The following is a 14,667-nucleotide window of genomic DNA, read 5'->3' on the forward strand; positions in this document are numbered from 1 at the left end:
CTCAGAGTGATCTCCACGGATCTTCGTTTGCACTGTGATTGCTGCTCCTTGAAGTTCCCTTGGGGTTTGCATGGAAGTGCTGCCTTTGGGGACCAATAGGAGTGGTGCTAACTGGGGTTGTGTGTCCATTACAAAGAGCTTCTAGAGGAAAAGAGCATCTTCTAAAGACTCTAAATGACATGTGCATTGACTTGTCCTGCTGTTGTCTAGGAAGTAGGGCTTGCTCGGCACAGACCTGGGCCAGAAGAACCATTTCTGTCCTCTGGAACCTTCCTTTAGATTATGCTTTGTGGGGATTTAAAGTTTGGAGTTGGTAAGTCATGCCAAAGCTGGGGTTTTATTTTTTTCTCCTCCAGGTTTCTTATGTCCTTCAGGACTGGTGGCTTTCCTACTGGTGAGTTATTTCTGGTCTCATGTGAAGGGCTATAAAATCAATACCAAGTCTCACTTCTCCAGAGTTAAGGGAGAGGTGGAGTTTGTTGAGCCTTCTCTCCTAATCCTCGCATAGTTACCTGAAGAAAAATTAAAGTTCTTGCTGGTGGAGTGTGACCCATAATGATCTCTACCCACGTCTGATTCTCAGCAGCATGTTGAGAACTAAAAGTCATGATTCAAATTGAATTTTTATAAGGTGGATATACAAAGCACTGTGTGAGACAGGGCTCATTTTCTAGCATAAAACATTCCTTGCAAATTGAAGTCCATTTTTTGATGTTTATCTAATTTCCATCTATAGCTTAATACTTCCTTTTCTCCCCTGTTCCACAGGGCAAATGAACAAAGTATGCTGAATGTCACTGTCAATGGGGAAGGAAATGTAACCGAGAAGCTAGATCTTGACTGGTACTTAGGAATTTATGCAGGTAAAGTTTAATCATTTAGTCTATATTATATGAGAGCCGGAGATGCTTACAATGAGCCAGTGTGGGTAACTAGGGCTTCTAGGAGTAATTCAGTAGTGTCTTAACAGATTAGGAGTCTGAGTGGCATTTACTCTCTGAATTAATTAGAATAATTATTTTTAAAATCTACCAGAAGAAAGAGGCTGAATGAAGACTCTTAATTTGCTCTGTACTGGATTTTGAAAGTTAAACTAGGATTGAGCATTCAGAAAATCAGCCACTGGAAATATGTGGCTATTGTCTATTCTAATAGGTTGCTTTAGCTAAATCTTATATCATTATATGGATGGGCAAGGGGATTAGAAACGGATCCCCACCCTGTGGTTCGGATTGTTCCAATTCTGTCTGAATAAACCCTGGCTTTTATTGAACTTGGATGAAATCCTCTGGCAGCAAGGACCCCCAAATAAAAGCATTATTCCCTCACAGGTATGCAAAGCTTCCTCCACAGTACTGCTCATCTCTCGGGCTTCACTAATTACTTAAGAGGGAAGCTAAGCAGGGAGAGACCCAGTGTCTGGGAATTAGGGATCCTTCTCTTTCTTACTTCACGATCACAATGTTATCGCGTCCCCGACTGTGTGATTAATTTAACATTTGGCTTGCCAGACTAATATTAACACCTTGCGCTGTTTTCACAAGAGTGCTTAGAATATATGTAGCCTTGCATGCTTTTTAAAGGAAATCCTCATCTAAAATTTTAAATATTTCTACAGAAAATGCTTGTACAAGCTTTCCTCAGAGTTGAGTTTATCTCTGTAAGAAGCTGCTCCCTGAAATTTGGTACTCATTTTGTTGATCTCTTGCTAAGAAATCTGAAGCCATTAGCTGTTTACCATCTGAATCGGTGGGGGCTGGGAGACCTGGAGGAGAAAGGAGACTGGTTCCGTTATTTATTCAAGTAGGATGTGGGGCAAAAGCAAATAAATGCCTGGTGGTGAAGTTTGGTTATTGGCGCAGCTTTTGGTGGTTCAATAATGTGAGGTGTTGTTAGAAGGGAAAATATTTATTATAGAAGTTATCTCCATTGTATGTAGTAGCATTGTGCATTAAGCAGGGGAATAGGGCTTGATGCTCAGGTGCAGTGTTTACCTAGCATTCCTGAGGCCCTGGGTTCGAAACCCAGCAGGGCAAAGAAAAGCAGGTGGAGGGAGGTATTAGGAAAACTCTTTATGTGACTACAGGCATACTAGATCTTCATGCATGTCTTATTGTTAATGTTCATTTACAAATATTTTGTATTTATATGAAATACTGGGGGATTAGCTGCTTATTTAGATTAATTATCTTTTGCTAAAATATAATTTCTATTTTCTTGCACTTCAGTAACTTAAGAGTTTTTCCATGTGCAACTTAATGTGGTATTTTCAAATTCTTTAAAGCTACTTGGGCATTTTCTACAAGGAAAAGGTAAATCATTTCTCCTGTTCCCTGTTAATATCACATGTTGGTATCAAAACATACCACAACATTAGACTATGGGATGTGTGGTAGAGAGTACTATTTGGGATAAGGAGAAGGCAAGGTTGCCTACTTTTTAAGATTATTTTTGTTAATTCTCAGTTTCTAACAGAACATGTAATTGAATTAGATAAGCCTAGAATGAAATTATAGTTTGCACTTCTCTTTTTCTCCATGTAGTTTCCATTCAATAAGAAGAAAATGAACCCCTTCAATTCTTTTTTGTCAGTGCATCTTGTGAATACATTATATTTCTGTAAAATCCAGATGCTTTTTGGAATGAATTACGTACCATCCTTATAGATCACCTGATCTGCTTTAGCATTATGGAAGAAAATGCAAGGGTCCTGTGTTCTCTGAGTGATGTTTCTTTATTTCAGGTTTAACCGTATCCACCGTCCTTTTTGGCATAGCAAGATCTCTGTTGGTATTCTACGTCCTCGTTAATTCTTCGCAAACTTTGCACAACAAAATGTTTGAGTCAATCCTGAAAGCTCCGGTATTGTTCTTTGATAGAAATCCAATAGGTAAGTCAGACACCACATTGCTCAGTGAATACGTCCTGTTAACACATTGACGATCTGGTGACATTTCAGTCTCTGAAAGTGGTGGCAATCCTGGAAGAAAATCACTGTGCCTGTTGATTCGTTTTCAGCCTCACTGATATTTTTCTCCCACCACAGAAAATAATATCAGGAGCATACAGTCTTATTTTAAGTTGTATGTGTGGAACAATGAATGAATGTTTACTTTGCAGAATGTTTTAGGAATAAGTTTGTCATGTGGCACACGTGCAGTGTGTTTAAATGGAGTTGGACAGTTGCTAAAACTGTGGACACGCCTTGGCCTCAGCCCCCCTTGGGGAAGATTGTCTCTGGAGGAACACTCTGAATGCGAGACTGCGTGCCTCTTCCTTAGGAGGCTTGTCCATTTCTGGAACCCCTGGGCTCTATAGACCCTGACGATGAGGTTTACCCAAAGTAGTAATGAGTTAACTAAAACCCAAGATTGCTGGATGTGGTGGTACACTCCTGTAATCCCAGCAGCTAGGGAGGCTGAGGCAGAAGGATCATCGGTTCAAAGCCAGCCTCAGCAAGGCCTTAAACAACTTAGGGAGACCCTGTCTCAAAATACAAAATAAAAAGGCCTTGGGATGTGGCTCAGTACATAAGTGCCCTTGGGTTTGATTCCCAGTAATAAAAGAAAAACAAAAACACCCCAAGATTGGTAAAGTGTAAACAGCCCTCGGTCAAAGTTTTAATCTGTATGTTAAAAAAAAAAAACACCAAAAACCTTCCTTTTCTTTGTTAGATGTTGCTGTTGCCGTCACCTGTAACTATTTGTGGTTTTGAAATCACTTTGGTTGCACAATGGGGATTTGTGGTACCTGCCATGGAGATCCTCAGTAGTTAGTTTTTCCACATTAGAGTACCTGGTAGTTTCCAGGTGGTAAATGTCTCTGCCCTGTGACCCTGTAATGCTCCGACCCGGGTGCCTTGCGTCTGAAGTAGCCTCCTTGACCCAGGTTTCTGGGTTAGTCATGGCCATACATCTGCACACTGGCTAGTTGGGTGCACTTGTGGTGAGGCCCACAATGGCTTTGTTTATGCAGATGACAGTTGCCAGGGAGCAGGTCTGGAGGGAGCACAGGAGAAGCTTTGGCATGGCCATTGACAGCTGAGTGACTAAGACCAAATCCCATAGTTCCTGTTGTACAGAAAATCTCAAAGCAGGGTGTAGTGGGTGAAAGTGTGGCCCCTGGAGCCAACTGTCTGGGTTCAATCTTGGTACTAGTTTCTAATCATAATAGCTGGTTATAGTTACATTGATACTCACAAGCTAGTTACTTAGTCTCTCTACATCTCTTGTGTTCCCGTCTGTGAAATTGGGATAGCATGCATAACAACCTTACTGAAGTCCTGTGAGAATTCAGCAGGCTGATCCTTCCCTAGTGCTTGAAGCCAAGCTGCACCCCATGGTGGCCAGTGAAGGCTGGCAGCAGTGACAGTGTCGTGGACTTCAGGTTCCTTTCCTGTGGGATAGAGATGCCAGTTCCTGCCCTTTCTGTTTTATGCCGTATTGTAAGGATGAAATAAGACCATTCTGGAAAGCGTCTTGTGTAGATTTATTCAGAAAATATTGTTTAATCCAGGCACTGTGTGAAGTGCAAAGAATTGTGAACTGCAGAGACCACACAAATAACATGGTGCCGTTGTGGCTGTAATTAGAAAGTGACTGGCGGCTTCTGTACTGTAGGTCCTTAAGGGTGCTGCACTTTCCCACTTAACTTGAGAACTGCAGACTTAGAGCCTTCAGGGCCACCACCTGTCATTTTCATGGGCCTCTGAATGCAGTTAAGGAGGCCCTTCATTTTCAAGACCCACAGACTTCTCCTCATGATGGTTTCTTCATTAATCAGGGATTTGGGGCCTAGCTGAGTGACTGAATCTTGGAGGTCACCAATCTTACAATAGCAGCTCATAAGCATTCATCTTCTCCGCCCTCATACCTATGAGCAGGATTTTATCCCTTCAGTGAAATAAGGAGCCCAGATAAATACTCTGAAGACACGCCTGGTTTGCCCAAAATGTTTGGAAGTCATATATTATTTACTTTTCAAGTGGTGGATTTAAAACAAAAATTTAAAGGCTTGTTTAGATTTAAATTTTTATTTAGATAATTTTTTTGCACTTTTTACAATGGTGAAAGATATACCACAGCTATCAATTATGCCCCATAGTTTATGTTGCCTATTTATCAACTGTAATGGTTATCTAACAATATACTTAAATAATTGCTCTGTAAGGTAGCAAGGCAAGCATGTCCTCATCTTCAGTGCTATTCAGTGTATATGCTAAATGTGCAGACTCCTTCCCCCAAACCCACCCATAATGTCATGCCTCCTGAATTACAGGAGTGTGTTTTCTGAGAAGGTGAGGAAGGAAGTATACTTTTTTTGTATGTTTGGTTCTGGGGATCGAACCCAGCACCTTGTGTACGCAAGGCAAGCACTCTACCAACTGAGATATATCCCCAGCCCAGAAGCATACCTTTTTACTTCTTGATATTTAGTTCTTTAGAGCATGCTCAGTAAGAGTATGAGCTCCGAGCAGCAAGGACTTCTGCCAGCAGGTAATGTCCAGTAAGCTAGACAGAGGAGGAGACTGGGGAAGAAACTCTCTATCCTGGGGTTGCTACATCCCAGCGTGCACCTGAGGTCTCGCCAGAGTCTCCTTTCATTTCCATCTGTAGTTCCCACCCAGGGACCCTGCTCTGGCAGGTACAAGTGTCTTCTTCATTGGTTCACGAGTGCTCCAGCCTCGATGTGCTGTTTCTCTTAGCATACTTCCTCCCCAGACCCTCATCCCTGTTGCTAGTCATCAGGGGACTCAAACCTTTATACTTAATACCCACCTTCACGGAAGCTGCTAGAAATACTGACTGCCAGGCCAACATCCCAAGTTCACTTACTTGGGTTTATGGAGAAGAGCAAGGCAAACCTGGACGCACATGTTTCTTTTTCATCATGAAGTTCTGACCACACCAGGGCACCAGTCTCCAGTCATCAGACTTTAGGTTACTACTCTCTGTTTTGAACCCAGGCATGGGTGCATGATGATTTATCAGGTCCTAATTTGTGTAATATGATTCTTTACTGTCTTACTCATCTTTGATAACCTGATAAATCTTAAGCCCTTGGGGTAAAATTTGAACCAAAGCAGTGTATAACCTTCAAATGGTCAGAGCCAGATTTTTCTCCTCCACTTCTCTTCTGTTTCCTGTCTTCCTTCACACTCATCTCGATTTTTATCCGCTCTTCCTGGATGTATCTTGGCAATGGTATCATGTCTGTTAAAGACCCTCACATTTTCTGCCTTGCCCAGGCTTCCTCCGCATTTCAATGGTGACTTGAATTGAATAGTGCATTTGCAGATGTCATCTGCCACCTCTGCCACTCCCCCTTTGAAATTTGTCTTCAATCCTAGCTCCAGTCCATTTTCATCAGATTGTACTAACCAGGTCACGCCAATCCACGCCAATCAAACAGTCTTTCAGAAATTAAGAGCCCATTTCTCTTTTAAATGTAAATCAGGTTTTCCTTGCTGGGACAGAATCTATGCAGCTTTTGACATCTGGCACAAGAGGGCAGCATGATCTTCAGGATTTCAGATAGAGCGTGTAAAAGCAGACATAGCAAAACATGGTTTGATTTTAAAGCTATCTTGGAAATTCCATTTTTGAAGCTTAGGTCTTTGGTACCTTGATATGTATTGACAGGGAATTTTAAAAGTATCTTCAGTGTATATTTGGAACATTAAAGAAATATAAACAACATTGTCCAGAAATACCTACCATTTCAAACGAAGGATGCAGATTTCCTAATAAACCCTCTCTGGACTAGAAATTGGAATAGGCAGCCACTGACTTTTCATCTGGATATATTTGAATTCCTAAAGGGTACATACTGGTGCTCACACAACCTGCTTCTTTCTTCTTCTGAAACATAAGTTTAGGGAGAAAATCAAACAGTTTCTTGAGTTTTCCCCGAGTCACGTGAAACGTTTCCTTCTGACGGGCCCCTCCAATCTTTCCCTTATTTTGGAAACCAGATGAGTGGCTAACTGTCCTGTCATCCCTTTCCCGATTATGGTGACATAGTGTGTGGCTGAGTGCATTGACTCTAGTAGATTCCAGATAAATATTTATTTGCTTTCAATTTGTTATTTTGGCTTTAGGAAACTGAGCTACTGATGTTGGTAGATGTATTAGTTTATTCTCCTAGGGAAGTACAAAGTTAATCCTGGATTACAGCCCGTGTGTTCATCACACAGTGGATTTTTCTGCAGTGTTGTGTGTGTGTGTGTGTGTGTGTGTGCTCCCTTATGCATTTTACAGGGTTAAAAAAATATTTTTTTTTCTTTATGGATGAAGTTAAAACTAAAACCTTAGAAAAAGAAACACGCTGACATCTCTGCTGGTCTTTTATTCTTCTGGTGAAAGGTGCTTGTGGTCACTGAGGTGTGGGGCCTGAACCGTACCCTGGATTTGAAGACCCTCTTCTATCCTCCCTAATCAAAAATCTAGAATTGCGCCATTGTTTAAGATTTCTAGCTTGATCAGCTGGAAAGTGAGGCTCCGTAGATGACTCCACAAACATTCACATGTCCTGAATGAGGATGTGTGTTTCAGAGGGGCTGGGGCAGGAGGGTGGAAGTGGTGGGAATGTGGCTGTTTCCCCAACCTGGAAGGGGACCCCTCACTTCCACTGCAGGCTGCTGGATAGCTCTTGGAGAAGTGAAGAGTGAACGAAAGCAACTGGACGAGCTTTTTGTACTATCAGAAGGGCTGTGTTGCTGTACTGCTTATAAAATCAATTGTCAGCCTAGGGCTTCCTTGCCAGGAGGAAAAAAAGAGTCATCAATAGGGAAGGGACATAATTGCGGGGATGCCTGTCTGTCTGTTTATTCAGTTCAAATGACCACTGGAGTTAGTGCTAAATGCATATTTTAACACGTATAATATTTCAGCACTGTCAAAATTACCCTGACAATAACAGGCCTGTTAAATTATAGCTCTATAAGTTCGGAGGGAAAATGGCAGTGCTTAGCATGCGTTAATCTGTGCCTGTTCACACAAGCGCGGCTGCGGAGCAGGTAGCATGTTTAAACAAGAAATACTGGTCTTAAAACCTCTGATTTATGGTAGGTGTTGTTTTGACACAGCATCATCCAGACGATTTACAAGGCAGGGCTTCGTGTTAGAATCTTTCCCGTGTCGTCATTCTTCACGACATAAATATTCAGCAGTGATGCCGGAAAATTGGTAATATGCCCATTCATGCCAAATCATTCGCCGTGTTTCCTTTCAAGTGAGATCTGTTGTGGATATGGTGAAAAGAAACTATGTTTTTTTTTTTTCTTTTCCCCTTCCTTGAGAGCAGATGAGCTGTAAGAAATTGAGAATAAGAATAACAACTGTCCTGACAGCCTGCGTGTTTTATTCTGGCTCCAGTCCTACTGACTTCCCCCCCACCCCCCTCGCTTGGTGCTCTTTATAAAGTGCATATTTATATGTACATTAGTTGGTTTAAGAGGCTCTTTCTGTTCAAAGGAAGAAGTTAGTCATCATCAGAAAAGCTTTGTGGCAGAACAAAAACACACATTTCCCCTTTCATTTTTCCTTGTTAATAATAACAAATGCAAGTCACTATAAAGGGAGCTACACAAAAGATTGCATCAATCATAATGGTTCTCAATAGCCACATAAATATTATTTTTTCAGGTTTGAATGAAACAGCTAATGGTTTGAAGTAGGTGTGGTAATTAAATCCTGTCTAGTTGTCACACATTAAAAATAATGTTTTTTCACATAACAATGGTTATATGTACTTAAACTCTTATCAGGGGTGATATTAAGTGATATTTTATGGGAGTTGCTCATTTACTGTTAATAGTATGATAAAAAGCCTTTGTTACAAGTTTAAATAGTTACATAGTTACATGTATTTGATTGCTATTGTTATTTTGTCAATAATCTCTATAAATGTGATTATTATTGCACTTGTTGGCAGCTGGTGAATACTGCACTGTTTTAGTGTACATTTTAAAGCTTCTTGAATGTTCTGATCTCTCTTTAATCATGTTTCTTCTCTGTAATATATTTTACATGGAAATACTGGCAACTTAGTAACAGGAAACACTGAGTTTGTGTTTGTCCCATTAAAAATATTAAAAAGGTAAGAGTTAGGAAACTGGCATCTCCTTCAAGGTGGGGATCATGTAATATTTCAGGAAATTTTAAGGTCCACATTTTGCTTTATGGTTTTGCTTTATTTTCTAATAGTTCATAGAATATATTAAATGATTCATCTGTCTAAGATTTCATTCCCACACCCTTTATTACAAATATTATTTATTTTGCCATAAGAACCTGGAAAAAAAACAACATTGAGACAGTGACATTGTATTTCATATTTAGTTTAAAATATTTTATCAAACTTTGATAGTACTTAACAAAATCATGGTAAAATGTTTCTCAAAATTTTGGTTACATTACCATGTTAGGTAGTAGGTGTGTCCTGCCTGAATCTTGTATTAACTGCCCTCTCAATCTAAGTCCTCCATTTCACTCTAACATTGCAGCTGTGATGTTGCCACTGACTAGCTCTGAGGTTCTGTTGGTTGGTGTCGGCTTGTCGTGGATGTTAGCTAAATTAGGCCTTGGTGTCCCTGTGTCTGGTGGTGGAGGCTGAGGACCTGGGTATTAACTCTATGAGATGAGTGATGGATAGCGATTAGGTGTTGTCATTTCGAAGGTTTCCCCCTACCCCTAGTTCAAAATTTCTACTCTTTGTGACCCTCAGAAATGCTCTAGGGTAACTTTATGAAATAGTTCTTTGCTTTTGTGCAACCATTTCAAGAGAAAATGAAGCCCGTTTCTGGATCACCTTCAACATGTATAAATTTTATTGATGAGTATACCACTGAGAATGTGATAGGACTAAGCATAGTGTTCTCATGGGATGTGGAAGTTGGTGGGGATTTGCTGGGTTTAAATTCCATTGTTTTGCTATAAGGGTTAAGTGATTCTCATCCAAGATTTGACTTTGAAGCTCTGACATCATGTGACATCATGGATAGAGCTTTAACTTTCACTTATAACTGGAGTTTTCATATCCTAATGTTTCATCCTTGTCCCCTTTATTATAAACATTTATTTTGCTGTAAAGACAATGGGGAAAAGAAACTGACTGAGTCTGTGACATTTTGTTTCACATAAACTTTACAATTTCTGTTCTGATCCAAGTTTTGATAGTAGGCTATCAGAATTACAGTTGTACCATGATGCCGGTAAGTATGTATGTGCTGTTGGTGGCTTCACTGGCCTGGTGCCCCCTGCAGTCTTGGAGCTTATCTGTTGTATTGCTGAGTCTCTGGGACCCAGGATTGGACATATTGTAGCTGATGAGAAAACATTGTTGGTGGAATGGAACTAGGAAGTTTCCAAGGTATATTTGCATCTCTCCCAGCCACACCCACAAAGAACAACAAAACTTTACAGTCTTTAAATAAAATTCAAGCCTTGTTGTCTTACAGTTGGTGTTTATGTTATATCGAATTCTTCCCTATCATTGCTTTTCAAAAGTACGATTTATTGTTCGATCCTCAGCACCACATATAAACAAACAAACAAACAAACAAAAAGTACGATTTATAATCGAGTATTTCTGGTAGCTTCCAGTATGTGATGGCATAGAACATATGTTGGTTCTTGGGAAGCTGTACTTCACCAGAGTAGACTCCACATGGATGCAGTTTCTCCTGTTCTTTATCAGTCAAGGAGATGAGCCTGACAAATGCCCGATAAATTTCCCTGGGCTTCTGATGCTCACTGCAGAGGACCTTCAGCACTGCTGTGAGTTAACAGATTCGGGTATCATAGTTTTGCCATATAAACCGTGTGTTCCTGAGGAGTAGAGAGGCGCAATTCTCCATTTTTGAAGCTGAGATTGGCGGGGAGTTGGAGGCAGGTTGAGTTGTCAAGCTGCTCCAGTTCTCATAGGGACATAGCTCTGTGATTGCTAAGCCAGCTGTCTCTTCTGTGGTTTCTCACAGGTGGACTTTTTTTTGTTGTTAGGAGGCATTTGTTGGTCATCCAGTTGTCCCCTGTGATCTGAGACTTGTCACAGAAAGTCCTGTCTGCAAAGGCATTTGCAAACTTAAAGCACAGGCAACAGATTATTTCCAACATATCACCCTGTTCCATTGTTCTGTGACTGCATACGGAAAAGGCATTGGTTAAAACTTCAGTGCAGCAGGAGACATCTATGTACGTGGAACACACACACTTACAAACGCAGTCCAGTCGTATGTGTCTTCGTCCTAATCCATCACATAAGTGATTGACCTTGATTTCATAAAAATTTCCAAAAACCATTCTCATGGTACTTCAAGGCAAATTTGTTTTCAAACTGAAATCACACCAGTGGGAGTGTGAGAGGAGTTTAAGGAAAACAGAAGTCAGTGATTCTTAAGACCACAGTCTCTAAGCTTTCAGAAAACCCAGCACAGTATTCAACCAGATTCTTCAGTGCATCCAGATGCTTTCATTGGGGAACATCTGGATGCTGCAGCTCACCTCAGGAAACTGGCAGGAGCTTCCATCTTACTGAGGTACATCCTCATCCCTTTTTTTTTTTTTTTTTTATTATGAGATAAGTCTTGTGGAGCTGTAGAGGCTGGCCTCAAACTTGGTATCCTCTATCCTCAGCCTCCCAGGTCACTGGGATTACAGTCATGCACCACTACACCCAGCCCAGTGTCACGTTTTCTGAGGACCTACATGCACTTTGGGCTTCTAGAAGTCTAGAAAGGCTATAGAACATAAGCAACAATGTTTTCTCTATAAGTAATGTTATGGTAACATTGACCGGGTTCCATTGAGTATTCTCATTCTTGGTAACTAGGATTAATTTTTGAGAGATTTACTCATCATTTAAGTAAAAGCCCTTCAATATTTGGAATAAGCTTCAAAGTACATTTTGAGTGGAAGTTTATCAAAATATTGTGGTAGTATGTTTTAGGTATCACAAAATCAAGTTCTCTTATGGAAATACTTTCCTTTCATTTCTTTTCCCTATTTGCATTCTAATAGATTGTATCACTTGGTGACTGTTTCAAACTCTTGAACACCTGGAAAGTCTGTTTTAAACTTGTTCTGGTGTTTAGAAATCTTCAGCCAGACATTATTCCAAATGCAATCACACTCATCACTGCAGGGAAATCCTGCCTGCTGGTCTGCTATTGGTAAAGTGGTGCCTGGTGTAGCTTGTTGTCTGTATATCTGCCCTGGTGGATTTGCAGCCCGAGTGCTTGATTTTGGAATGTTAAGTCCATAGTTAGTAAATGACTTCTCTGAACTTCAAGCGCAAGCTTATAGAAGAGTTCTTTTGATTCAGTGATTGGTCTTCTTTCCCATGGGGTTTGGTTGAAGCATACAATAGAGTATAGATTTTGAGGGTGTGGTAAGAACCACAGTGTACCCAGTTCTTTTTGTTCTACACAAAGATATTTGCAAATATACCACAGTGTAAGCTGATTCGTCCTTAGATCTATTTCTCACACATATATAATTCCATATACAGGGATTAGGAGCAGTGCTTTATAACATAGTTAGCACCATGGATTAATTTTGTTGTTGTTGCCTTTCAATACTCTAAGAAGGAAATAGTTGCTTTCTCATAAGTAGTCCGTTTTAAAATTAAAAAAAAAATTTTCTCACCTATAGGCATTAGAATGGCCTGGGTTCATAAAATTTATTCCCTTTGAAGGAACTATTAAGTTACCTTCTTTTTCTCTTTGGAGAATCAAATGATAGTGATAGCTTAAAAATATATCTCATGCTAACATAAATCTTCTCTATGTTCTCCTTATTACTTAGCATAAAAGTGAAAGGAAAGTCAAGTAGGATTCAAAGGGCTGTATTGTAGATAGAAGTGTTCTTTATTTTTGTTGTGAATTTTTGCTTTTTTTGTACTGGAGATTGAACCCAAGGGCGCTTTAGCACTGAGCCACATCCTCATCTCCACCATATATATTTAAAGTTTGTCTATGGACCTTTATTTTATTTATTTTTATGTGGTGCTGAGAATCGAACCCAGTGCTTCACACATCCTAGGCAAGTGCTCTACCACTGAGCTACAATCCCAGCCCCCTAGCCCTTTATTGTTGTGAGGCAGGATCTTACTAAGTTGCTGAGGGCCTGGCTAAACTGCCGAGGCTGTCCTGGAACTTGTGATCCTCCTGCCTCAGCCTCCTGAGCTGCTGGGATCACAGGTGTGCACCACCATGTGCGGCTGGTGCCAACTTTTAAAAGTTGGTCTGAACACAGTCCTGTAAATGAAGGGAAAATTCACACATATTTCAGGATGATGAAAATTTACTGGAGAATTGTTCTTCCTTGACTTCGAGATTAGCTAAATAGTTGTTGATGTAAAGAGCCAGAGTAATAAAAGGCAACACCTGTGTGATCCAGACAGGTTATTACACAATCATGAGCTGCTGCTCATTAAGGAATTGTCTTTAGACCACGTGAGGGACTTAGCTCATGCTCTAGAGAATTTCAAAAATTGCGTGGATACCACATTTTCTAACCATTCCTCCTTCACACACCATGGTAGAGTTTAAAGCTAAATTGACTTTGCCTTTCCCCTCCTCTTTATCATGGTGACTGAGCATTCTAGATGAGATCAGGGTTTGAAATTTTACATTGAAAAAGGAGTACCTTGTAATTTTTGGATAAACTTTGGATTATTTTTTTTCCCTAATGTTTGATTGGATGTCAGATGAGAGAGAGCCTTGGTTGTCATTTGTGATCTTGATTGAAACAATTATCTGAAGAAGTGTTGTGTGTGTGTGTGTGTGTGTCTGAGAGAGAGAGAGAGAGACAGACTGACTTCTTTTTAGAGTGTCAAACCACAGTATGTTTTGTATTATTGCTTTCCATCAAAGAAGTGTGGAATTTAAAGTTTGTAAATTAGCCAGCAATAAGGTGACCTTTGACTTCACCCACCAGCAGATGGGATGGTTTTTCTTTATTTCCTAATGGTGGTTTTGAACCGCCCTGTAGTTTGGGATCCTCAGTACTTTGTGGTGAAGAACATGACTTTGGAATTGGCCTGCCTCATTGTGAATCCCTGGCAGCCTGCACAGCCTTCCCAAGTTGCTTTCAACCTTATCTGTGCCATGAGATGAGAATTAAGAGAACTTACATACACACACAGTTTAAGACAATGCAAGGCACATACTTAACATTGATCTCATGTTTATCGTGATGAAATTTTAGGTTCATATAAATTTATAAATTCCAAATTAATATGCTAGTTTTGATAAGAGTTGGGGAGGGGTGTGTGTGTGTTTTCCTAGTCTTCAGGAAAAATAGAGAAATGATCAAAACTTACAAGCCACCAAATAAAATCTATAGTGTATTTGTTTTTTTGTTGTTGTTGTTTGTTTTTCTTTGCTTGTTTTGTTTTTGTTTTCAATGGGGCTTAACTTCATTCCAGAGTTCATTTTAAATTTAATTTGGTTTTACAATGAGAGCTCAATTTTGCATGTAAGCACCAAACATCTGGTTTACTTTTTGTTTGAAAAATGATACGGCTGAAGTTCAGTACAGAAGTCTATTGTGTAATTAAGGAAAGACAGTTTGAAATTTTATAAATTAAGTTCTATTTAAATGGAATGTTGGAGTCATTCCAGGGAAACGAACATCCTTCCTAGGAGGAGGAGAAACTTACTATTTT

General features: G+C 40.0%; 1 protein-coding gene across 3 annotated transcripts in view; it reads left to right on the forward strand.

Moving 5' to 3' along the window:
• Positions 1-14,667, forward strand: part of ABCC4 (ATP binding cassette subfamily C member 4 (PEL blood group)) — a 226,338-nt gene that overhangs the window by 103,975 nt on the left and 107,696 nt on the right. For all 3 annotated transcript variants that reach the window (XM_081281510.1, XM_081281509.1, XM_081281511.1), the window contains 3 exons: positions 357-394; positions 769-863; positions 2,744-2,890. In XM_081281510.1, the coding sequence (XP_081137636.1) occupies positions 357-394; positions 769-863; positions 2,744-2,890 (280 nt within the window). The remainder of the gene's footprint in view (positions 1-356; positions 395-768; positions 864-2,743; positions 2,891-14,667) is intronic.

This window comes from Spermophilus citellus (assembly GCF_964194105.1).
Source record: "Spermophilus citellus genome assembly, chromosome: 1".
NCBI lineage: Eukaryota > Metazoa > Chordata > Mammalia > Rodentia > Sciuridae > Spermophilus > Spermophilus citellus.